General features: G+C 42.4%; 3 protein-coding genes across 4 annotated transcripts in view; 2 read left to right on the forward strand and 1 right to left on the reverse strand.

Moving 5' to 3' along the window:
* Positions 1–8,399, forward strand: part of cacna1eb (calcium channel, voltage-dependent, R type, alpha 1E subunit b) — an 89,753-nt gene extending 81,354 nt beyond the window's left edge. The window contains exons 39-48 of one of the 2 annotated variants that reach the window (XM_052088349.1): positions 72–168; positions 259–364; positions 1,292–1,399; positions 1,468–1,568; positions 1,653–1,759; positions 1,842–1,941; positions 3,957–4,043; positions 4,658–4,790; positions 5,846–6,009; positions 6,374–8,399. In XM_052088349.1, the coding sequence (XP_051944309.1) occupies positions 72–168; positions 259–364; positions 1,292–1,399; positions 1,468–1,568; positions 1,653–1,759; positions 1,842–1,941; positions 3,957–4,043; positions 4,658–4,790; positions 5,846–6,009; positions 6,374–6,868 (1,498 nt within the window). In that variant the 3' untranslated portion in view covers positions 6,869–8,399. The remainder of the gene's footprint in view (positions 1–71; positions 169–258; positions 365–1,291; positions 1,400–1,467; positions 1,569–1,652; positions 1,760–1,841; positions 1,942–3,956; positions 4,044–4,657; positions 4,791–5,845; positions 6,010–6,373) is intronic. The other variant, XM_052088350.1, reaches the window with a different exon arrangement.
* Positions 8,400–10,026: 1,627 nt separating this feature from the next.
* Positions 10,027–13,760, forward strand: LOC127616780 (RING finger protein 11-like). The gene is made up of 3 exons (XM_052088595.1): positions 10,027–10,640; positions 11,112–11,281; positions 11,544–13,760. Exons 1-3 carry the CDS (start codon positions 10,518–10,520, stop codon positions 11,713–11,715), a joined length of 465 nt encoding a protein of 154 aa, XP_051944555.1. The 5' UTR covers positions 10,027–10,517; the 3' UTR covers positions 11,716–13,760.
* Positions 13,761–15,070: 1,310 nt separating this feature from the next.
* rpe65a (retinoid isomerohydrolase RPE65 a) lies at positions 15,071–24,022 on the reverse strand. The gene is made up of 13 exons (XM_052088495.1): positions 23,507–24,022; positions 22,626–22,708; positions 22,364–22,514; positions 22,083–22,190; positions 21,728–21,869; positions 21,499–21,646; positions 20,676–20,890; positions 19,544–19,683; positions 19,340–19,469; positions 18,542–18,656; positions 16,542–16,636; positions 16,349–16,460; positions 15,071–15,312 (listed from the first exon to the last, which is right to left on the reverse strand). Exons 1-13 carry the CDS (start codon positions 23,515–23,517, stop codon positions 15,167–15,169), a joined length of 1,596 nt encoding a protein of 531 aa, XP_051944455.1. The 5' UTR covers positions 23,518–24,022; the 3' UTR covers positions 15,071–15,166.
* Between the last annotated feature and the right edge of the window lie 1,663 nt (positions 24,023–25,685).

The raw sequence follows: 25,685 nt of genomic DNA on the forward strand, positions 1-25,685 counted from the left end.
GACCAAAGAGATGATACAGAACAATGATGCCTCTCTTTTCTGTTCTCCTTCCGCCTTATTACACGATGAAGTGGACGCATCCACTACACCGCCATGTATGAGATGTTAACACACATGTCTCCACCACTGGGCCTGGGCAAAAAATGCCCTGCTAAGATCGCCTATAAGGTAACAAGATCAAGCTCTTCATCAAGGAATGTGAAAAGGTTTTAAGAAACAAAAGTGTGGAAAACGCTCCTCCCTTTTGTTGTCACACAGAGGCTGGTGCTGATGAACATGCCGGTGGACGAGGACATGACAGTACACTTCACCTCCACCCTCATGTCACTCATACGCACGGCGCTGGACATCAAAATAGCCCGAGGTGAGGAGCAGATGCGCATGCGTGTTTTCTGCTTTGCCTCCAGCCCAGTGGCGGGTCAACTTATTCAGTGCTCTTGGGCCATTTTTGATTTTAAAACGCACAGATGGGCAAGGTCATTCATAGATTAGGTCAGGGGTGGGCAATTATTTTTTGCATAGGGCCACATGAGAACCAGAAAATATTATGGAGGGCCGGATCAAAAGGGTGAACTAAATTCTACATAATATTAATTGGATTTCTTTATTTAAAAAGCAGTATTTTGCATTTTTTGGCACGTTTCAGACTTTAAGAGTACATTATTCTGTCATATCGAACGGGATTTGCTCTACTTGGCGCGACTGCGGGCTTCCATATCGTCTCCCCCTTCCTCCCAATGCTCTGCAACTTCATGTAACTGTGCCACCTGGCGTTGAAATGCCTGTCATTACAAGTCCAAATGAAATGAATGCAGTCATTGACATTGAACCTTAATTGTGTACCAACCTTCGGCGGGCCGGATTAAAAAGACCAACGGGCCGGATTTGGCCCGTGGGCCGTAGTTTGCCCACCTCTGGATTAGGTTATAAAAATGTTTAATGTATGTAATCGACTTTCTAAGATAAGATAAGAAAAACTTTATTTGTCTTACAATGGAGAAATTCCCAATTTTCAACAGCAATATTATGAAACGGGGATAGGAGCTGCTTTAAAGGCAGCCACAATCAAATAATGTAAATAATCATGTCTTCGTGTAGCATGGGCCTCATCAAGTTAATTATTGCATGCCGTGTTCAAAGAAACTGTTGACAATGAGGCTTCTCATGTTCAGTAAGCGTCACATCAATATAACTCATATAGCAAGCACATCGCCTTCCTTTTGTTTACGCTAGTGTACAATCTCTCCCGTTTCCCAGCTGAAGCAAAACCTTGTGAGTTCTTGTGTCACAGGTGGCGAAGACCGCATCGCCTTGGATGCAGAACTTCAAAAGGAGATCAGCATAATCTGGCCCTACCTGCCGCAGAAGAACTTGGACCTCCTGGTGCCCATCAACAAAGGTGGGGCCTCCGTGGTGATGGTCAAGCAGCCACGTTGGCGTTAGCGTTGACAGGAGTCGCGTTTGCAGACACGGATATGACGGTGGGGAAGATTTACGCCTCCATGATGATCATGGACTACTTCAAACAGAGCAAGGCCAAGAAGCTGCGGCAGCAGCTGGAAGCTCAGGTCAAGCGAACGATATCATGGCGTCCTCAACTTCATTTCAAAATCAAATATAAGTTAAAATGTAGTTTCTGTTTTTGAAATCAGAAGAGCAACCTGATCTTCAAGCGTCTGGATGCATCCACCCTTCCAGAGGACATTCTCTCCAACACGCAGCCTCTGCCTATGATGGCCCACAGCGCTGGATCCGCCCTGTAAGTTGATTTTTACTTTGCAAGCATGCATGCATCTTTTTACGTGTTTACATGTTTTATTGTCTGTCCAATAACCATACAGGACACGTGGGGGCTTTGTGGCTTTGAGTCCTATTTCACCACAGGAGCTCTTTTTGCAGTCCATGAGCTCGGACACAGATGCTGGTCAGCAACAGAACTTGGTAAGCAAAAATTCAACAATTTGGAGTTCATGCCAATTTTTCTGAGAAGATATGTCAAACATGATGTCATCATCTTGCAAATCTTGTGTGACTTCAGTACAGGGAACATTGTAGACAATATCATTGTATTATATTTTTCAAATCATTTCATTGGTCATGGGGGGGGCACACAAATGTGCGGGTGGGGGACAGTCTCCAATCGTGCTTCTGTCGTGTCAACACTCTAGTGCACCACCATGAGAAGCTTTGATTGGCTATAATTGAAGTTGGCTGTGACCACTCCCCCAATGGCGCAAAGCTCCCTCTCACAGTTTGATGGCACACGCTTATCTGCGAAGTTACCAATTAAACCATTGCAATACAAAGATATGCCACCCACCAAGCCAAGTTTACTTTGGTCACGAAAACAGAGCCCCTAAAGCAATGGTTCTTAACCTGAGTTCGATCAAACCCCAGGAGTTCTGTGAATCGGTCTCAGGGGTTCGTCAGAGCCTCTGCCATGGTGGTTAAGACACACCTGACTCAACATGTCAATTAGTTATGACACGCCCACTTGACCATCACTGGCTGCAGATAATCACATTAAATTGCTTCTCCAATCAGTACTGTGGGAAATTTAGTTCACTCAATAGTCAACGGGTGACTGTCGTGATAGGTGTCCCCCGCCTACTGCTCGAAGACGGCTGGGATAGGCTCCAGCACCCCCCGCGACCCTAGTGAGGATCAAGCGGTTCGGAAAATGGATGGATGGATATACTTATGCCTTGAAATTTTATTTACTTTTTTCTGTTTTTAATAAATGCATTTTTGACATCTTGAATTTGTAAAAAGCTATATTTTTGTTTTTCACTAATAAAGGGGTTCGGTGAATGTGCATATGAACTTGTTGGGTTCGGTACTCTAACAAGGTTCAAAAACCACTGCCCTAAAGATTTGAATGCTGATACAAAAAATTGGCCTATGCTGATTCCAAATTTGCTTGCAGTTTTTTTCTAGCACATCAAGATTTCCTCCCTACTTTACCCTCCAGATTAGCAACATTCCTCTGATCAGCTGTGACACTGTAAGCGAAAAAAAGTCGCATACAAGTGGACTCATCTACAGATAGGTGGCGCCTTGTTTGTGCAGTCGCAATTGAGACAGTGCAGTTATAGGTCCGTGATATCAATATCTGCAGACAGAAAGCTAGCTTCGTAGGAATTAGGAGGATTAGTGATGGCTTTTCTCCTGAAATTTGGGCATACTGTTGGAAGTTCTATTCTATATATTAATATATGTATTTCTATATCTATATATGTATCTATTTTGTTTAAGAAAACGAGGATCCTACACCTCAAAAACTTGATGTGATAGAGAAAGTCCGTTTTGGATTCTGCACCCAAAAATGTTATAAACACCTGTCAGACCTAACTCAACAGAAATTGTGCTCCCCAGTGTTTTCTGGACACAAATATAAGCATACTGGAACGTCTATGTTGTACTTTGGAGGTTCCACTATAGGAACACAAAAAACAAAGAGGAACACAAATAATATTTTCGAAAGTCCTCCCCAAAAAGTGTAAACTGTTTGAAATGTTTTCCTCTATGCGTCCCAATTCTTTTCGTCCATCTCATTCCCATCACAGAAAAACTTTGACACTTGCAATTCCTTATCATTGGTTGCATTAATTTTAAACTGCTTTCTCGCACCACAACAGAACATTCATGTGGTCTTCTCGTGGGAGGAAAGACAGCTTGTTGTTCATGTTTGTTGTCTCCAAACTGTCCGGTTTTAGTGGCGAGTGGCGCCTGTCGCCCCTTGTAGTCAGATGTTCTTTTGTGCAGCTTTGTGTGTGCGGCTCTCAAGATATGAACATGCATGACACTTCAAGTTCAAAAATTGATCCCATTTTTCCCTGTGCCGCATCACTCTTCCTGTTGTTAACTGGTCTGTTCCCGATCTGGACTATGGCGCCGGTGCCGGTGGCTTGGTAGACGATTAAGGCACTCCTCCTCCTCTGTCTCTGCTCACCCAGGTGGGCGAGTGCCATTTGGGGATTCCGCTAGGGAGGGGCCTGTGCATGCGGGCCTCCTCCATGCCCCGCCTGGCTGTAGAGTTGCAGGTACAAACTTCCTGCATGATATAGTCTCCTGTGTGTGCACAGCCTGGACTCTTGCCAGCGGATGCATGGGCAATGATTCTTTTATTCATCCTCATGGGCCACACAAAGAAGTGCTTTTTGGGCTTTGATGCTTTGGAAATCGGATGAAGAGTAAATTGACAGACACGTTGGGGTGGATCGCTGCTTTCCTCCAATCAGGAAGAAGCTGCAGGGTTCCTTTGAAATTTCAGAATGCTTTTGGAATTTTTAATGTCATAGAGGTGTGAAGAAATCTCAAACTTTGGAAAGAATGCTTGTAACAAGACATTTTCCTTTCGAATGCAACAGAAAAAAATGCATTCGTAGTGTGCTTCGTGATGGAGGGGTACAAAGATTGTCCTGCGTTATTTACCGGCTGGTAGATAAGATTTAGCCAGTTACAATCTGCTTTCAAATAATCACGTTTGTATGTCTCGATTTGATTTCGGGTTCTTTCAGATGACTTCAATTTAACATTTGAAAAAATACGTGACGGCAGAGGCTCAGCCTTCTTACTGAAGCACGCAGATGAAAATATCCATCTTTAATAATCTGAATCTAATCTTGGTGGTTTTCATGTTTTCTTGTTTTTACAGTCAGAAGCTGCCGGCGGATCAATGAAGCGCTCCGCCTCCACCATTTCGGATCAACAAGTCAACGGCCTTTGGCAGGACGAGAGAAGCCCTGAGCGCTTTTATCGACCCCGACATAAGAGCTACAAGGCTGCAGGTCTGTCAACAAGTCACTTTTCCTCAATTGAGGACATATTTCTGTATACAAGAGGTCTTCTGTTTGTGATGGAGTTTCTTTTTTGCAGAGACAAAATGTGAATTTGGAGTCAAAATGAATCATAGTCTCATCAACCTACAAAATCTCACAGTTGATTGTTGCATGTCAGAGTCTTCGACCCAACCTAAATCGAAGACAGGGTTGGATTTTCAAACTCAGGTTTTTGGTTGTTGCAATTATTACCGTATTGGCCCGAATATAAGACGGCCCTGATTATAAGACGACCCCCTCTTTTTTAAGACTAAAGTTTGAAAAAAAACTTTTTGATCACCAAATTAATTTTTATACAGAAAATAATTACAGTACATCTGGAACTAATGATTATAACAATATATTTGAGAGAAAAAGCATGTTAATTTGCCTCATTCAAATCTTAATATCTGAACATTTAAATATATCAACTAAAGTGCAATCACATTCGTAAATGAATGGCTTCTGGATTTTGAAAGGTAAATTACATCATAACCTCTCCTTCAGCTGCCGGTTAACCTGGCCGATCTTCGACCCACTTTTCTCTAGATTGTCGCTACGTTTCTCCATTTTCTGTTATCGCTTCTGTTATTTGTTTCTCTTTTCTTTCTTACCGCTATTTTTTATTTTTCTTCTTCGTGCTACAGCTATTTTTATTTTTATTCTTCTTGACAGGGGTTCACTTTGGCCTGGGGAGTCAAGTTCAGCATTCGGTTCAATGATATCTGGCGCCATCTAGCGTCGTGAATGGGAATCTCGACTCTGAATATAAGACGAACCCCACTTTTTCAGTCTTATTTCAATGCAAAAAACACAGTCTTATATTCGGGCCAATATGGTACTCAAAGCCAGGGATAAGGTTTCAAACGAGGTGTATTGTTTCTGATGACTTGGTGAAAAATATGAAATTGCCCATTATGAGGTTTCGGCCCAATGCTAGCAATATGTTGTAACCGCCGTAAACTGGGCACCCTTTGGAATCATCATCATCATCATCATTATCATCACCTCTATCTGTCTGCCAGTGTCTCGGTCCGAGCACTGGCAGCAGGGCGAGCGGGACAGAGGCCGATCTAAGGAGCACTGCCACCTTCTCTCTCCGGACGCGTCCCGCTGCAACTCGGAAGAGCGCAGCCTGCAGCCGTCACACTCCTCCAGTGTGGAGAGGACACAGACCCGAGGCAAACAGGTTCAAAATAAATGGATTATCATGTTTAACATTTTAGAGGAAATAATACTTTTGTGTTGTCCTTTGAACAACTTAAAAATACACTACAAAATAGCGTTTTGAATTCATTGAATCTTTTTTCATGCAGTGGTTGCATGAAATAAAATCATCTGAATCCAGATACATTTTTTTAAAGTAACCTATACAACACCTTAAAAAAATCGAACGAATTCCAGATGCTTCTGTTATGTGCAGCCACATGCCAAAATAAAATAAATTCAACAGCATTTTTTTCGGCGTATAAATTAAATAAAGGACCCATATGAGTTGCCCTCGCTTCCTTATTCGAGCACGATTGACTGATTGTTATTTGATCTGTCCTTAGGATAACAGCTCAGACAGTCCCGTGCCCTCTACATCAGAGTCCAGCACCCCCAGCGTCCGACGGCCTTCATCGCACACCCCCACGCGCTCTCGTCCTCACATCTCCTACTCGCCGCTCGTGTGTCGCGCCGACCCCTCCGTCGGCCAGGACGACGAGACGGAGACGGCTAGGCGGGACCAGGAGACGGGCTGCGGTGAGCGAGGGGGCGAGGTGGGCCGGCACCAATCGCCGCTGCGCCGCTACCCCTCCGAGCCCTTCATGGTCTCGCAGGAGGACGACCACAGCCCCGATCCCACAGGCCCCATGGAGACGTTGACCTTCGAGGCGGCCGTGGCCTGCAGCCTGGGACGCGCCAACACCATCAGCTCGGCCGGCCCGCGTTTGCGAACCGGCTGGCAGGTCCCCAACGGACACTTTCGCAAGCGCCTTGCGCAAACGGCCTCCGTGGCGGGCTGCGATCCACTCAGCGACACAGAGGAGGATGACCGGTGCTAGAGACATGGACACGGCGACTTTTTGCTGCATTGAGTACCCTCATAGTTGTCAAACTCAAGCCGACAACAGGAAAGAACACTTCTTCCTGAAACGTTCCTTGCCAATTCACGCCAAACGCTTACTATTCAAAGAGAAAACAAAGGTCTACTTCCTGCCTTTTACTTGACGATAGAGGAATGGTACTTCATTGGAAACAGCCACACCACGAGGAAAGAAAAGTGGACTACATACATACTGATGTTCAACATGACCAGTTTAAAAAATGTGAACAACCCAACATGTCAAGTAAAAAAAAAAAAATCATGTGCCTACTGCTGTTTTCATGTGAGCCAGCCCATATCTGCAGTTTGGCCCTCACAAACCTGCCTATTTGCAAATCTCTTTGCGAGCCAATCCTGTTATTCACTGAGATAGTCACCTCTTTGCTGTTTTGTGCTCAAGCCAAAGCAATAGCTGTCTTGCTTTGGTGATATCTGAAGGCATCAGTGAGGTGAGGATCTTCATTTCAACAAAATAAGTCATTTTCTTCCAACTTTGGACATTTAGAGGCCATTGCAGTACACTGTACTGTAAACCTCTGAAGGTTTGATATCTGAAGGCATATGAGGGCCGAGGTTCTCTTGGACTGAGTTGAGGATTTTCATTTAAACAAAATCAGTCATTTTCTTCCATCTTAATGCATTGAGAAGCCATTGCAGTACACCATACTGTAAACCGTTTGAGGTAGTGCCAATTACTCCCTATCCTCTGCAAATAGTGGAGATTCATTGAACCAAGATGACTGTCGTAGTGTGAAGACTGACTTGTGAGGAGGAGAGGCAGCACTGTGCCACTGGGCACCCAGACTACTGGTAAATACAAATAAAGAAGAATGAGAAGCATGAGAACTGTTTGCTTTTCTGGTAGTTGTGATACATTGCCTTTAGAGACTCTCCTCCTGGTTATTTTTAATTGTGTCGAATGACTTGTGATCTGCAGGAAGGTGCCCTAGTGGTTCAGCTCATTGCTTCACAGTTTGGAGCTTTAGGGTTTGAATCCTGGCCTTCCTATTTGGAGTTTGCATGTTTTCACTGGGTACTCACACAACATCCATGTAAAATTGTCCAAAGGTGTGAATGTGAGTGGACATTTTTTTTTATCTATTGTGTAACTTGGGATTGACTGGCGATCAGTCCAGAAAGTATCTCACCTCTTGCCCAAAGTCAGATGAGATAGGCTCCACATCACCCAAATCGAAAAATAATCGTGTTTATTAATCATGATTTCAATAATCAAAAATAGTGTGTGGGGGTTGGGGGGTGTTGTTTCGTCCAAATTTATCCAGCTCTTGCCCTGACCCGAATGAGGACAAGTGTGATAAAAATTTGAGAGATAAAAGGATCAACTGGGTACCTAATTACGTGTCTGGAATGTGTATTTGAATTGAAATACGATAATTACTCTTTGTAGGTGAATGAATTAGGACAAGTGCTAATGCAAATGGTTGGAAGGACCTATGCGACACATTAAACAAACACTCTAGTCTACGCAACCACTTGTCTGTTTATGTTTCCGGCATCAATGCAAGCTCCAGGTTCCTAATTGGCTACATGTCACAATGACGGAGTCTGTCGCTCGGCCCATCTGAGTGTTGATTTATGTTCATAAACATCAAACATGTTTAACATTTACAATTGTCCCCACCCAAATTTCTGAGCAGATTGGAGAGGAAAAATCACACATCATAAACCACCACGCCGTAGGATAATTGCTCGGGATAATCTTTCAGACAATTAGCCATTTGCTGAGCTTGATTGGAAAGGAGGGTGGGCAACTAACTACATTTTCCTATCAATGGCTTTTCTCTATAAATACATTGTGACATCACAGCGTCCCTGCAAAGGAACTGACACTACTTTTCCACATCATGATCAACAATTTCAGATTGAGTTTTTTTTTAACAATATGAAAACATCTGCATGAGAGGGTGTCATTTTTTTCTTTTTGCTTTCATTAATAACCTTTGAGATAAGAATGCACTTGTAGTATAATAGGGAAAATGCTTGTTTCAACCAGCTAAACAAACCTTTAGAATCTTTCTTGTTTCATTCCTGATGGTCCACCCCTAACCCCAAAGTCAGTACCCTTTACAAATGGGAACAATTTAATCTATCAGGATGGGAACAATTTAATCTATCAGGAACAACATTGACACGCCATATTTATTCATCATTGTCTTGTGAATATTCGAAATAGAAAGCACAGCAGACAATGACTGTAGAAACACTGCAAACGCATCCTTAACCATTTACTTAAATGTTACTCTACTACTTACTAATAATGTACAGAGATTATTCGTAACATTTTAGAGAAAAAAATAAACCATAAAAAATATCGTGAGCTTTACAAGTAAAACATTACTCTTAATGGTCGCTAATGTTTTTGTTTTGTTTTAATTGCCCAACAAAGCCAAATCTGTGACAATCAAAAAAAACTGATTTCTCGATGCAAAGAAAAAGAAAATGCAAATTAACTGTTGTTTTTTCACTGTACAATAGCTGTATATATAAATAAATGTGTTCTTAAGTCCACACCGTATTGAGTGTGCATTTATTGAATCCTGCACAACAAGCAAGTATTGTATACAAAACGGACACCCACAGCGGCTCCTCTTGTTTTACGTTGAGAGGGAAGAAATTTCATCTGTGCTGTCAAATGTCAAATGTACATACAGTACATTTGACAATATACTGTAGTCGTATCCAATCCAATCCAATGAAATTGTTAAAACATTCGTGATGCTCCACGAACAGCTCTGCTTTTGCGCTGCCGTGTCAATTGCTTATTGATGCACTAAAACAGGAAACAAGACTATTACAGTTTTTGAATATTCTTCAAAAATGTATCTATTTCCGGCTGAACGTGTCATGTCTCACGAGATGAATAATATATATAATAATAATGAATAATGAAAATAAGTGAACACCAAATCATGAGTTATGATTAATAATGACAAAATGTATCGGAAATAAGAATAAAATATATCTAAATCGTATGCGCGAGTAATGTTTACTTTTGGGGCAATGACGTTTTCGTTGCTTCAAAGCAAGAAAAAAAGGGACATGGATTTTGGCATTGTTTTTGATCATGGTGAAACCACCCAATCAGCGCAGAGATTTGTCATGACATCATGACCAAACGACACTAACATGTCAGTGTCGAGCGAGGCAGGATAGGTTGAAAAACTATTTTGATGTTACTCGTGGCGGATTGAACACCAAAATGTCACCACTGTCGGAGCCCGACATGGTTTAGTTAAACTGTCGGCGCCGCTTCCGTTGTGGTTATTTTTTGTACAACATCCTGTAGGAGCGAGAAAATGAGCGGTGCCGATCGAGGAAGTGGCCCAGCTGGTGGACAAAGCTAGCTGGCTAACCGTTAGCAGAAGTGCATTGTTTTGGGTTTCAACGCGGAGTAAATAAACATGAGCTAAAACTGTGGCGGCTGCACTCTAAAGTAACATCAAAAATGCCGACTCTCCAGTTAATTCTTATTTAATGTGTGTGACATCACGGTAGAACGATACAAACGCCACCGTGAGCGTATTTTGTAGCATTACATTGAGCATATCTCCTACTTAGGAGCGACACAATAGAAAAGGAGGTGCGAAATGGGCAACTGCTTGAAGTCGCCCACCTCGGACGACATCTCTCTGCTGCAAGAGTCCCAGTCGGACAGGGCGAGCTTCGGGGACGGGACCGATCCAGACCTGGAGCCGCCTCCGCCCTACCAGGTGAGCGAGGGGGGGAATTTTAACTAGCCAGAGGGCATTTTTCTCATAGGAGCTCAAACAGACCTGGCGTGGCACGAGCGCACAAAAATTGACTTCACGAATGACCTGGGATTAGGAATGACTTAGTTATATGATTATTTTAGGCTTTTCTGCTACAGTAACTACCAAGGTGAAGTGTGTGTTGAAAAGAAATGTGTGAGAATGCTTGGAAGTGAGTCCCAACACTGATCGTAATTTACATTTCATTTGGTAAATGGGTTCAAAAAAGAGACATGGAGCAAATTCAGACATAGTTAACATCGTCACTGTTATCCCCAAACTCCCAAAACATCAAATTTGCGCGTTGTTGTTGTTTTTGTGCGCGAGAGTGCATGTGTGTGTCCTGTAAGCTTAACTCGCCAGACCACTTTTGTGTTGTAGACAAAAGTGAAAACCTGTTCCGGGAATCTCTGTATGTCTGTGCTCCATTAGGAGCAGGCGCACATGCCCATGTACCATCCCACACCCAGCCAGGCCCGTCTGGCCACCCAACTGACGGAGGAGGAACAGATCCGCATCGCCCAGCGTATCGGACTGATCCAGCACCTGCCCAAGGGTGTGTATGATGGCGGCCAAGATGGCTCAGAGAAGAAGATCCGAGAGTAAGTCTTACGAGATGTCACTCATTTTTGATATCACAATGCACACGTGGCGCCTTGTGGGTGCTCTTTGGGTCCAAAATGTGCTACAAAACGTGACTTCAATTTCGGATCATAAAAACACTTTTTTAAAGTCCAATTTCAATCATGTCAAAATCATGTCTACCCTGTACACAGTATTCTGTGTAAAAAAAGAAATAAATAAAAAAGGAGATAAATGCCGGTTTTTGTTTTATTTTCATTGTTTCTTTGGGGGCGTTTCCAGGTGTGTGATCTGCATGCTGGATTTTGTGTATGGCGACCCAGTGCGGTTTCTGCCATGCATGCACATCTACCACATGGACTGCATAGACGACTGGCTCATGAGATCCTTCACCTGTCCGTCCTGCATGGAACCCGTCGACGCCGCCCTGCTCTCCACCTATGAGACCAACTGACGTGCGCGTCCTCCTCTCTCACCATCAGCTCGCCTTACGCGCGACAGCAGCGGGTGGGGCTTAAAAACAACAACAATCAGGTTGGCTGTCATCTTGCACTTCAAGAAAATGATTTTCAACCCTCTCCCCCCCACATCCCCAAACACACATATATTTTGGCCTGAGGTGTTAGACACACACGCACAGACACAGACACACACACACACACACACACACACACACACACACACACACACACACACACACACACACACACACACACACACACACACACAGACACACACACACTTGACCACTTGAGCTGGACTCAGTGGTCACCAGACTATTAAATTATTCACCCCAAATCTTAGTGTGTCACGTGAACTCCCACCTTATTAGCAATTGCCTAATTTTTCAGTGCATTAATGCTCCACTTTATCTATTTATTCATTCTTATTGGCTGGTGCGCGTCATTCACAGGCAAGAGCCAGTGAAAATGTCTATAATTGAAATGAACTTAATGTAACATTTTAATTTGAAGCCCCGTGACTTGCCTCACGCATATTCAGTCCTCAAGATTTCATCAAATAGTGGCCACCAATAAGATACCCTTATTCAGAAAAAAAACAAAACAAAACAGGGAGTCCCTGCAATGACATTAGTCCCCTCACACACAGACATTAGACGCACAGAGTCAACTGCGCATTTGGACACTGTTGCTCACCAAACAAGAGCACCCACGATGCACATAAGCAGTCTTTCATACAAAATCAAGTGTCAAGTTAAAGATGTCTTTAGTGTACCCCTAAGCGCCACAATGTTGTGTCCACATTATCACTTGACACTTGCAAATGGTAATACGGTGACCACAGTATATGTTTATTTGATAGATTTAGCTCTGTCACATTATGTTCAGACCGGGTCTTGCATGCTTTTGTTCACCATGAAACTACACACTTGTTGCTTCGAGCGGAGAACAGTACAGGCTCTTTCGACAGTTGGAAAAGTAGTTTGAACATCGCTCGTCAATCTGGTGGTTGTTATGAAACCTTTCTTGGTTGACAGTAAAGCAGCTACAATAAAAATCAATACACTCATTGGATTTGCCAGCTTCCTCGTTCATCATTCTCCGTAGCCTGCTTTTTTTGCTCAGCCCTGTGTTGTTGGAAGCTGGCCCACTGTGTCCCACAGACCGCAATGATACTGTCCCATATTGTGACATTGAAACCGCACCTCCAGGAACCCTCAGCAGGCATTTGGTCTGACTGCAACATTCAGTTAGTAGAACTACATTTCCCATGATGGTTAGACACAATTGATAATTTTACATTTTGAGCCATGCGAGTCCCAGAGACTCGTTGATCAGAAAAGTATGAGTCCTATTATGCATTGTAAGAGTCACAAATTTCGAATTCTGAAATGGTCTATTTATTCAATTGCATATGATAACACAAACAACAACAATATACATTGATCATTGTTTCTTATAAACAAATGCTGGAAAAATGTTAATAATTTAGGCATACAAGATTATTATCGTAAAAAAATATCCAACTTTAGCTGCTTCCTCTGTGATATCTCTGCAATAAACTTTCGCAACACTTGTTTTAAAGTTACACAACTTAGCAATCGTCTGCTTTCCGCGACGTGAAGGCCGATCTCGCCAATCTCGTCTCGTGAGAACGGAAATCTCAACATGCGAGATCAAAACAACAATGACGGCAATTATCAAAACAGCGATCGTTGCTGGAAAAAAAAATTTACCGTAGGTTTTTTTTTTGACTGAGAAATTTCCTTGCGTCCCAAAAACACACATTATTTGGAACTGTGCGTCTGCCGTGAAAATTATGCCTCTAGGATGTGGGACGCAGAGGTTACGAGATGGCTGGACACAGAAGCAGAATGATGAAAACATGTATGCCTCCTCGCTATTAGATGCAAATGAGAACATGGATATTAAAGTAAATAGGAAGGAATATTAATTAAAGATGACAAACTGAAAAGTCGATATCCATACATACGGTGTACCGGATTACAAGGTGCACTACCTTTTTTTTCTGAGAAAAGTAAAAGACTGTAGGGCTGCCATATGGTCTGAAAAATACGGTCACCTTATTCACGTCAGTTCCCACACACAGACATGATAGGCTTAAATGTGCAGTTGGACCTTATTGCTAACCAAAAAAGCAGCACCTGTGACTCAGATGAATTGGACCCGGCCACTATTTGCTGAAACAGAAAGAATAAAGCAGGGCATGAAAAGTACACAGAAAATACAGTACATCATAAACTGCTGAATGATGTCAAATTCAAAATAGGTCGTGCTGAAATCAAATTTTATATATATATATATATATATATATATATATATATATATATACCGGTATATATATATGTGTGTGTGTGTGTGCGTGTGTGTGCGCGCGCCTGCGTGCGTGCGTGTGTGTGTGTGTGTTTGCTTGCGTGTGCAGCGGCAGGAGAGGGTAAGCCAGTGTAAAGGGCTCAGGCGGATCGCTACATGCTTGCACTTTTCATCCAAACCACTAATTTGCACTTTAGAACAATATGTTTAAAAAAGAAAAACTAAAACAATATCTTTTTAATATATATAGACCTTGCACTATCAACACTTACCTTTTTTCTCCCCGTTAGCTCTTAGTAGTGCACGGACAGAGGTTTCCTTGAGTCCACTTACTCGCCTGTTACAATATATAATTATGAGATTCTTTTTTTGTTTTGGTTGCTGCAGGTTAGCGTGGCGATAGCGTGACATTTTCTTAACTATTATTTTTGTTGCATTTAGGGTAGTGGAAAGACAGGGCAAGATGTCCCTGCAATCCTCTGTTTAAACCCAAATTGTGCAAGTTCTGAAAATAGCTTTTAAAATCACCTTTTTTTTTTCCTTTTCAGTGTTTTTACAACCAGTCTAAGGATTGTTTCTTGTTTTCTTGTTTGTATTTCTTATGATTGTGTTGGTTTGTTGGAACAAGGGCGGCCCTTGTGTGTAAAGGGGGAAAAAATACAATAAATAAGGAAAAAGCATCCTTGGAATGATTCTTTTTTGTACTTCCTCTTGTCGTGTTGCATTTAGGGCCCTCCCGTTTTTCTTGATCGCACCATTCTTTTTTTTTTCTTTCAGAAATAAAAGTTGAGGCACTTAATCAGATTTTCTACACCACAGCACGGAGGCACTTTTATCAGAGTTGCGTAATAATCCGTCTTTAAAACACTGCTGCTTATTCCCATTTTCTATGGTGACCTATTTAATCTCCACAAATATCCCAACAATGTTGGCTTACAGCCTTTTTTGACTTGACGGGAAGCAAATCCTACTGGTACAATGTTCTCCTCAAAACACACACACAAAAAAAAGGCCTTGCATATTCAGAGAGCGCTTTTATTTGAAATGAGCCCCAAAATTTGTCCCAGTGTGGGACAAATAAAGGATATCTTAATCTTAAAACGTCAGCCATCATGGTTTGTACATGCCGTGGAAGGTGACCGGGATAGTGCAGTCCACCTCGGCCCGAGCGATCTCTGACAGGTCCTTTGCATTGAGGATGAGAAGGTACCCTGGTCTCTGTGAGCCGGGGGCTACCACGATGGTCAGCAGCACACCTGGACACACAGTGGACGTCACCTCGCTTGAGCACGCTTCCATCAAGGGTAATGTCTATTTGGTTTTGCTTTTTATTTGTTTTTTTGGCCACACAATATTAAAAGTTGAACTGCTTTGTACTCCCTTCCACCACCATCACACTTGAGTGTTTTGATATGAACGGTGAACTTTTTTTATCGTCTTTGAAGAGAGTCACCTACCAGGCACAAAACTCAGGTGAGTACACAAACGTTGGATTTAATGTCAGCATATAAAGTAGCTAACTTCATTTCATGAATGAACATCTTGTGCTTGTATGATGGGAAAGTCGTTTCATGAGGAGACACGCCTCCACGTCACATCTCTGTAACTGCCCTCTGTACCGCGCCATTGGGTGAGTACACTTTAACTTCAATTTTGGGTAACTTCTTTTTATACTTAGGAGTTTTAAACCCTGGACAGGTCATCAGCTAATTACACAGGGCGCATATTGACAAACCCGCATTTACACTCACATTCACACCTGTGGACAATTTACAGCAGTGGTATCCGGCCCTCGGCTTTTATAAAAACTAACTTTTGACAAGCCCCACAACCCTATTGGGCCCCAGTGTTGAAAAGGTGTGTGCCCCCGTGGGTGGAGTGAGGGATGATGCCCACATTCCATCTGGGTGAGACACACCTGACAACTATGACTACATCAGACAGAGATGTTCTAAGTTATGCATCTAAATTATTTCCAACTAAAATGGTGACATTTATCTTGATAATACCATATGAATTCAAATATTTGTTTCAGAAGCAAAAATATTTTCCTCCCCTTTTTTGCCATATTTCATTAACGATTAACAAAGATCCTCAACTGCCCAAAACTGTAATCTGGCTTTGGGTCTGAATGTGGAGATCTGCTCAGGGCAGGGGCGGATCTACTCTAGTGGGATACAGGCCTGTGGACCACCCCAAAGTCATGAAAAATCCCAAACTGTTTGCCTTATTGCCTTTCGTAGGTCAATTTTAAAAAGAAACATTCAAATAACTAGAGTTGAGCACACATACCATCATCCTCGTCCACAGAATCAGGGGTCTGCACAAAGAGGGGCTCCGAGGGATATGAGTCGGGTTCTTGCCAAATCCAGGTCTCCTTGCTTTTCACATTCAATTTACAAATCTGCACGCAAGAAGAAAGCCAAAGTGAAACCCAATGAAGCGGGTGGGAGCACGCCATTTTGTCAGTGGGCCGAGCATGCACCCTGTCTGGTATGAAGTGGTTGAGACCCAGGCCGTAGGCGTACGTGTAGTTCTTCCCCGCATACTTTTCATAGTTGATCTGCGGGAACTCAAACGCTGCAAAGACATACAAATGCATTGTATGGCAGTATTTAGCAGAAGGGGGTCAATTCTGCTCTTTGTTTTGGCCCAACGAGCATTTGCGTGATCATTTTAGCAGTCGTTCCCCCTCCTGTATTCAGGTTTTATTTTCTTTTCTTTTCTTTTTTCTCATGAAATTCTTGGTTAATTGATTCACGGTCAATATTAAAAAAAATAAACTGATGAAATAATAAATTGGGGTGTTTGGTAAATATGGTTAACATTCCGTAGGTCGGGCGGTCCAGTGGTTAGCCCGTCCTGCTGCACAGAGAGAACCTGGGAGCTGTGAGCAAATTTACTCTTCAGACGTGGCCGAAATATGCGTGGCTCGAGCTAATCAGAGTCCCCCATTCTAATATTGGTTTTCTAGTTAAAATAAACAGAATTCGCCCAAAAATGAAAGAAGAAGCAGTAGAAGGGACGTAATAGTAACAAATTGAGCAGACGTACAGGTATACGCGCGTAATGGCTGATAGGCAGCCATGACTTCCAAGGTTGAAACTATTTTGACAAGATAATTCCAACCCCTTGCGATATCTCCACAACAGCGTGTAGGGGGAAGCTGTTATGCATGGTATATAGTCAAAAACAAGACAATACAAGAAACCTCTTGAATTATTTGAACAAGTAGCACCCGCGAGGTCAATTGGAAAGCATGAAAATTCGAGCAGAGTTTGCACAGCCTGCTCCCGTAAACATTAGCAGTTTAGTCGCGAATAACTAGCCGGCAGCCACCGGATGAAAGCAACTATCACTCGTATCATCTTTTGAGCAGTCGCATCGTTTGCAAGAGGCAATGATGCGAACTCTGCAGGTAGGATCATATCATAAAAATTATTATATTTACATTATTAGGTGTAATTAGTATTCCTGATTGGTTCATTTGTTAGAAGTTCACTGTGTTACTATTTTATTGAACATTTGTTGTACAGTAGGATAACAGTTTGAATTGAATGGGGGAAACATTTTTAATAACATGTTAAATAATATATATATTTGTTGTCCGTACCAGTGCTTTAAAACTGGCAATTTAAAAGCAATAAATAAATAAATAAATGGTTACCGGTCTGCAAACAACATGTACTTGTCCGAACTGGTCGGTGACACAAAAAAGTGCTGGGGAGCACTCACATACGTGATTTATATGTAATTGAATTGTTTAAGTATTTGATTATAAAAAGTAAAATATGAGAATTAATTATTTTATTATTAAACATGTATGATGGGTTCATTTTAAGTAAATACAAAAATAGTGTTAAAATAAGGCGGTCCGGTAGTCCAGTGGTTAGCACATCGACTTCACAGTGCAGAGGTTCAATTCTAGCTCCGACCTCCCTGTGTGGAGTTTGCATGTTCTCCCAGGGCCTGTGTGGGTTTTCTCCGGGTACTCCGGTTTCCTCCCATGTTCCAAAAACATGCATGGCAGGCTGATTGAACACACTGAATTGTCCCTAGGTGTGAGTGTGAGTGCACATGGTTGTTCGTCTCTGTGTGCCCTGGGATTGGCTGACAACCGGTTCAGGGTGTCCCCCGCCTACTGCCCGAAGACGGCTGGGATAGGCTCCAGCACCCCCCCGCGACCCTTGTGAGGATTAAGCAGTTCGGAAAATGGATGGATGGATAGTGTTAAAATAAAATGTGTAAAAATAAAACATTTGTTCTGAAATAATTGTATAATGAATTACAATCAATTATATTATGAATAATAAAAGTAAAAATAAAATTGTTGAAAAACACTGAAAGTAGTTGTCATATTTTGACGAAATATACAGTATATATATTTTGCCTTAATTTCTAAACCAGCAGTAACTTTTGAGCGTTTGTGTATATATTTTTTTAGGTCTTTTAAGCATGTCAAGAGTGAGTGGATCGCTCTTATACCCTGGCGTGGTCCAGCGAAGAGCACCTCGGGCTCCAGCCAGATGGTGCCGTCAGCGTGCATGACCGCTGTGGCTGTGGTATAAGGCAAGCTCACCAAGTTCTTCCCTTGCTCCTCCTGCAGCCCATACATAAATCAATGAAAAGCCGTGTGACGTGTTTCGCTCGTCTGCTGCTGCCTGTTGAAAGCAACTGTTAAACTCTCCAACAAATATTGTCACAGCAGATGCTGCTGCTGCTGCTGCGTTAACTGCAACCTCTGATACATGGCAACAGCACCAGGTTGTGGCGTGACATTTCAAAGCAAAAAAACTTTTCGGACAGCGACAATTGCTTTCGACACAACAGGGCAGGAGAAAGTATTGTGTAATTTCTCAAATCAAGGTCTACGAAATGAGTTTTGTCTGCAGGGTGTCAGAGCTCTCCCTTAGAGATAAGGTGAGAAGCTCGTCCGGTAGGGGCTCAGAGTCGAGCCGCTTCTCCTCCACATCGAGAGGAGCCAGATGAGGTGGCTTGGGCATCTGATTCGGATGCCTCTTGAACGCCTACCTGGTGAGGTGTTCCGGGCATGTCCCACCGGGAGGAGACCCCGAGGACGACCCAGGACACGCTGGAGAGACTATGTCACCCAGCTTGCCTGGGAACGACTCGGGATCCCCCGGGGAGAGCTAGAAGAAGTAGCTAGGGAGAGGGAAGTCTGGGCTTCCCTGCTAAAGCTGCTGCCCCCACGACCCGGCCCCAGATAAGCGGTAAAAGATGGATGGATGGATGGAGGTCTACTCTCTCGGCGTCGTGACTGACCTTATGGACGTCCAAGGGAATGACGTATCTGCGAACTTCCGGCTGGGGCGCAATCATGGCCGCCTGCTTCACTTCCTCCCAGTTGGCTCTCAGGTTAGCCAGCCACAGGTAGTTGTACACAAACTCGAAGCTGATGCGCGCAAGAAACAGGAAGGATGACAACGGTGTCAAAGTGAACGCGTAGACGACGTTTCAGCCACTCACCCTTTCCATGCGCACAGGTCGAACACAACGAAGCCGTTGTCCTCGTAGGTGTTGATGTGGTGGAACATGCCGATGGCTGCCCCCTTGAACTTGTGGTCGATGTACTCCCCCGGATGCTTTCTGGCGATGTGGAACAACGTCTACAACCCAAACCGGCATCGCCTTGTTAGCATGGACGCATCTGCAGCCGAACTTTCGAAGTGGAACGCAATTGATTCATTTTTCCCCCAAAGGAAGGCATGTCAGTGACAAATCTGTCGTAACCTTTATAAAGTCTACAGGCAACATTTTAAAGAGCTTGTATGCAGGGAAGTACTGGGCCCAAAAACTGTCCCGAGAATATTTATCGACGAGGAGATGCGGATGGCGGGCAATATGCGTTAAAGGCATTCATCGGGTTGTGGGAGGAAGTGGCATTGCTGGCATGGAATGGACCAGCCGTACGGGAACCTCCCAAAAGTCCCGATGGCGTCCACACCGCTGCATGTAGGGAAAATGAAAAACTTAAGTACGACCATAAAGCCAAAATAAAGAACTGCCTCACAGCAGCAATGGTTGCAAAGTGATACTGATCAAATATATATAATCTGAATTATTGTCACTGAAATCATACTTTAACATTACTTAACAACTTAACAACACTTTACATAATATTCCAACTTGTGACTTTAAAAAACCTGACTTCCCCACACCCTCTCATAATTTTCTTGAAAAAATTGTCACAGGATATCACTTTTTTCCCTCATCCAACAAATCTGACTGTCACACATTTCTCCCTCATAATACGATATATTTTCCTTTTGTGATAGATTATTTTTTTCTTTCAATTTTTTTTTAAATGTTGTCTTCATGGTACTGTGACTTTTTCTTAGAAATATGTCATTGTCACAGAAAATCTGTTTTTTTTTTAAATTCACAATGCATTACCTTTCTATCAGGGAACACATATTTCTTTCATAATTGCAAATAAAGTTTTTGGCAGTCCAATAATACATTCACAATTTTTGTCATGGAGTTTTTTTTCCCTAAAAAAATGCTAGAAATGCTGACTTGTGAGGCACATTTTTTGAGAAATGTTTGATGGAAGTCCAAATTTGAACACTTCAGATTCTCCGCTGTGTGTTTGACGTACGCCTTGGCTCTCGTTGGACTCGAAGCAGTCCATATAGTTTGAGCCTCGGATGCTCCAGGCGCTCAAGAACTTGAGCAGATTGATCTTGACCGGCGTCTCCACGAAGACGAAGTAGTTTTCCGACATGCCGAAGCTGTGAACGTAGGCGGGCTTGAACCTCTCGGCGCTGGGGAACTGCACCACCACCTTGGACCTCTCAATGGGGTCCGATTTGTCTGAGGTGTGACATGGTATCAGGCGGAAATAAAAGTTTACAAATAAAAGTGTCTTTCACATTAAATGTTAGACCGCAACGAACAATTATTTTACTAACCGATTTATCTGTTGATTATTTTGCCGATTAGTCAATAAATGCCCGTCGCCCCTCAAATAAGAACATTTTTCATTTAAAATCAGGACATTAGGTCAAATCGACTGTGCAAAAAGTACACTTCTTCTTGGTTTGGTCCATAACAGAAAATTGGGAAAAAATTGAGACAATCGATTTTCAAAGTAAAAGTCTGCAAAGTCTTATTTTGAAAAAAAGACAAACAGTCTGCCTAAATGGAGAACGACTGAAATCTGACAATATTTACTGCCGACACCGTGAAATTCTGAGCATTTGGACATTTTTCATTTATCAGGGTCTCTAAATGATTCACCGATTATCTAAAATATGTTTCAATTAAATTGGTAAGGAATTACTTGTCCGGTCATTGATGAATCGTTGCATCTGTCATTAAATGCAAATGTGTTGAGCTTCAACACAACTGGAGTACAACTATGAGAAGGAGCCCGAGCACCACGTTGCGACCCCGTCTATGTACCGTGCCTGAACGCAAACCTTTCTGCGCGGGCGGAATCCTGACAATGTTGTAGGCCAACGTGGCTCCTTTGCCCATGCAGTTCCCGATGTTGTACACGGTGCCGTCCCTCTCGATGTGGGGGTGCGCCGTCACGCCGTTGATGTTGATATAGTTGCACATGTCCACCTGGGCGGACAAAAGGCGAGCCTTCATTCAATTTGAACAAGAGGGCCGCTGCGTCTGATCCCTCCATGCCATGGCACAAACCTTCTTCAGTGTATCCAGAGTGTCGGGGTCCACCTTGGTGATATAGTTGGTTTCGGTGACGGCGTAATAATCTTCTCCCACCGGGTAGACGTTGACCAGACAGTTGTCTGTCACCTCCACACCCTTGAAGTAAGAGAAGAACCTACGCACAGGTTTAATGCACAGTCAGCATCTAATCGCTGAGGTCTTGGTACCTGTATTGCATTACTAAGTAAGGTGTTGCAAGTAATCAGTCAAGTAACTACCGGTAAGTTACTTTTGAAAGGAAGTAGTCAGTAAAGTAAGAAAGTGACTTCGCCTCGGTTGACTGTCGCAAGCCTACTGTGGAAGAAAGCAGAGAGTGTCGTCTCCATACCTGGAGAAGATATTTTTGCAGGGGTCGGGATAAGCAAACGTGCCAAATTCGGTGATGACCACGCGCTTCTCTGTGATGGCCCGCACGTATGCGTCGGTTTTGACAAATCTATAAAGGACAAAAGCATCGTCAGCAACGCTCCCAAAGGCATTCTAGTCCTAAAAAGTACATTCAATATTTGTGAGCCACTGTCATATCGTGCCGGTTGAATATTACCGCTGAGCATTGACAACTAAGTTGAATTTTGATTCAACAAATGATCATCTTCCAAGGCATCTTACTTGCGAAAGTAGGTGACTTGTCCGTTCTTAAAGTCAAACTTGTGCATGAGTGCCTGTCCGTCAAAGAGGTGATAGAAGGGCTCGTCCCCCACTTCAAAAAGACCAGGACCCAAACGCAGAAGACTTCCCCTCAGAAAGGAAGGAATCCTTCCTGATGGAGGAAAAAACAAAAACACACAGAACATTCAGGCAACCGAGTGCTTTGTCTTTATAGTACGGTATATTTATTTATTTTTAATTGGAAAGAAGCGCAAAAAGGAACCTATGACTGTTGCTGGAAGAGGCTCGGCAAGCTCCTCGCATGTCTCGAAGATCTTCTTGTAGCCGCCGGCTGGGTGCTCAAATCTGGTGTCGAGCGTGAAATCAAATCGACTCGGATCAAATTGGAGAAAGCACAATTCAATCTATTCACCTTTCAGTTGAATCCCTCAATGTTCAAGTTCACATACAATTATTGAAAATGAATAAGTGAATACAGTTACCAATGACATAGGCTAACTTGATGACAGTAATTTGTCCTGCCATTAATTACCATTCAATTCATTCAAGGGGATAGTCAAGTACAAAAAAAAATCCTTATACGAATACGTTCTATGCATCCGCACTAGTCTAAACACGGCATTCTGGTTCATATCGCATTTGTGAAATATGAATTAAGCAGCACCATTTTTGTATTTTTATCCACCTCAGAGGTTGACCATTTTGATACTTTCTTTCAACTGAAAATGATATTGCGGTGCCTCGGGGCTCAGGTAACGCCCAGGCACGGCTCACCTTGCAGATGTCACATGACCAAAACCAGGTTTAAATCATAAATAAAACATATTTAAACCCACAAAAATAAATTAATCACAAATTAATTATCGGACATTACTGCACAATAAGATTGAATGACTTTTAAATGAGAACAAATGAACCCTTTTAGGGACAGCGGTTACTACGGTGCTCATGTTATCAGATCCTCCCAATGCGTTCATAATGAGGAAAAAACTGGCGCCCAATGTAATGACATTTTAATCCCTTCAAATTAAAGTCATTCAATATAATTTTAATTATTTGCAGTAAACACCTCAGTCACCTTGTGGAAATCAAATCAAGGTTTAAAAAAGAAAAAAAAAAGAATCTGCTTCAATTCCAACTGACCTGCTGACCATGTCTCCGCTCTGTGCTGGTGAAACGGATCAAATGAAACTCTCAGCAAGTACAAGTTTGTGCTTTCCGCCCAGACCGGAGCTGTGTATTTATCCGTCCAGTGCCCCCTCGCAAGCTGTGTTGTCAAGCTTCTTTTTTCGCCCGGCCTAGCTCGCTTTGATTGTGGCCAATCAAATTCAAGTGTGAACAAGAATCCTATTGTGTCGTGAAATATCCCGTGCTGGATGTCTCAATTGCAGGCCTGCTTGAAGCCGGATTTGTGACAGAAAACATTCCGAATTAGTAATGTGTCGCAAAGTTTTTTTTTTTTTGGCCAAAGCTTGACCTTTTCACTTGGTGTCTGCTTAGTCATGCAAAGTAGACAAACAGAATAGTGCACTTTACCACAATCAAGGCACGGTGCTGTATTAGGTGCACCCTAGTTTTTGATTGGCACTTGCAAAGAGCTCTTCAAGGAACATGTTTCTTATTGTGACTCTCATCAAAGTGTGAGCTTTTTTGTAAAAAAAAAAATATATATATATATATATATATATATATATCAGCAGAAAATATTACAATGAATTCTCTAGATTGTATGGAAAGCTGAGTTTTTCTGTGGTTTAATATCAACTTTAAGTTTGTATCGTTATGATTTTACCAAAAGGTGTTTTTTTCCCAAGTATGATACTTTTCCCTTGAAAGTAAGCCTGTTTTTGTCAAAAACATGAATTTCTGAAAGGAAAAAAAAAACTTTCTTGAACTTTACTTTTTTCTCGCAGATACTTTTTTTTCTTGAAAATATGTCACTTATTTCTCTCTAAATATATATCTTCCTCCAAAATACAAAATTGACAACTTTTTCAAAAATGTACCGGTACTCTCTTTTTCACAAAACTCAAAAATTACAAAAATTAATTTAGGGTTCCGGTAATTTTATGTATTTTTAGACTGAAAATTTAAATGGTGAACAAAAAAGATGTGAATTGCAGTTAACCTAATTATTTTCACACTTGAAACACCATTAAAACAGTGAGTTAAAATATTGCCTACACAGGTTTTTGGTGGGCTAAAGAGAAATTGGCTTCTTCAAACTTCAATGGCTGACTTCCTGTTGGTTTCATGACATGGGTTTGCTTGACTTATTTTGGTGTCTTACCATGATGAACGTGGTGACTGAAATTTGTGTTAATTGATAAAACTGGTGCAGGATGCCATTCGTGTGTCATTCTGCGGGCCCCACAGAACACCCTGGTGCTCAGGTTTGGAACCAAAATGTTCAATCAAGCTGTTGCTGACTTGATACGTTTGGACCAGAGGTTCTTGGATGTAAAATGCGATAATTTGCTTTTCTCGGTGCAGTTCTAATCTAGGTGTGCAGGGGATTATGCTCGACAAATGCCGCATTGTTCATACTGAGGAGTTAGTGATGCTTAATCATCGTACCACATTATTAAAGCTTTTTGGTATCAAATTAAAATATACATAATGTGGGTCAACAAAAATTTCTTAAGTGTAGTCTTTCAAGAGAACAGGCAGAGCTGGAGGGAGCAGACATAAAGATGTTGAGGTTCTCTTTGGGTGTGACCAGGTTGGATAGGATCAGGAATGAGTACCGGTACATCAGAGGGCCAACTCAAGTTAGTGGTTTTGGAGAGAAAGTCAGAGAGGCCAGGCTGAGATGGTTTGGACACATCCAAAGGAGAGAGGGTGAATATATCGGGAGAAGGATGCTGAGTCTCCTGCCAGGCAGGAGGCCGAGAGGAAGACCAAAGGGAGGTTAATGGATGTAGTGAAAGAGGACATGAAGGTAGCTGGTGTGAGAGAAGAGGATGCACAAAACAGGGTTAGATGGAGGCAACCAATTCACTGTGGTGACCCCTGAGGGGAAAAGCCGAAAGGAAAAGAAGAAATCTTTAAAGAGAACTTCATTTTTAATGATGATGAAAATATATTGGACAAGAGGACAGGCACCTCGTTTGAATCTATTAGTACGTACATTTAATAGATTTTTTAAATGGCACTAAACCGCTGACGGCGCAGACATTATGTAGGTACAGTATTTCGTCCTGGTGTAGTCGCCAAAGTTAGCGATGAAAGATGGCCGACCTTCTGCGCCAGTGTGACTCACATCGTCAACAGTCACTGTCGTGTATACTCAGACCCTGTGTGAATACTGCACCACCCTCCA

This window comes from Hippocampus zosterae, chromosome 15, assembly GCF_025434085.1.
Source record: "Hippocampus zosterae strain Florida chromosome 15, ASM2543408v3, whole genome shotgun sequence".
Taxonomy (NCBI): Eukaryota; Metazoa; Chordata; class Actinopteri; order Syngnathiformes; family Syngnathidae; genus Hippocampus; species Hippocampus zosterae.

Excerpts from the sequence above, each read along its gene's own strand:
- LOC127616780 (XM_052088595.1), top strand. The coding sequence starts at position 10,518 with ATGGGCAACTGCTTGAAGTCGCCCACCTCGGACGACATCTCTCTGCTG. Across the intron at positions 10,641-11,111 it reads AGCCGCCTCCGCCCTACCAG|GAGCAGGCGCACATGCCCAT; the intron begins GTGAGCGAGGGG and ends GTGCTCCATTAG. Across the intron at positions 11,282-11,543 it reads TCAGAGAAGAAGATCCGAGA|GTGTGTGATCTGCATGCTGG; the intron begins GTAAGTCTTACG and ends GGGCGTTTCCAG.
- rpe65a (XM_052088495.1), bottom strand. Across the intron at positions 16,637-18,541 it reads CTTCGCTGGACCACGCCAGG|CGTTTGAGTTCCCGCAGATC; the intron begins GTATAAGAGCGA and ends ATGTCTTTGCAG. Across the intron at positions 15,313-16,348 it reads TTCTGTGGACGAGGATGATG|GTGTGCTGCTGACCATCGTG; the intron begins GTATGTGTGCTC and ends CTGTGTGTCCAG.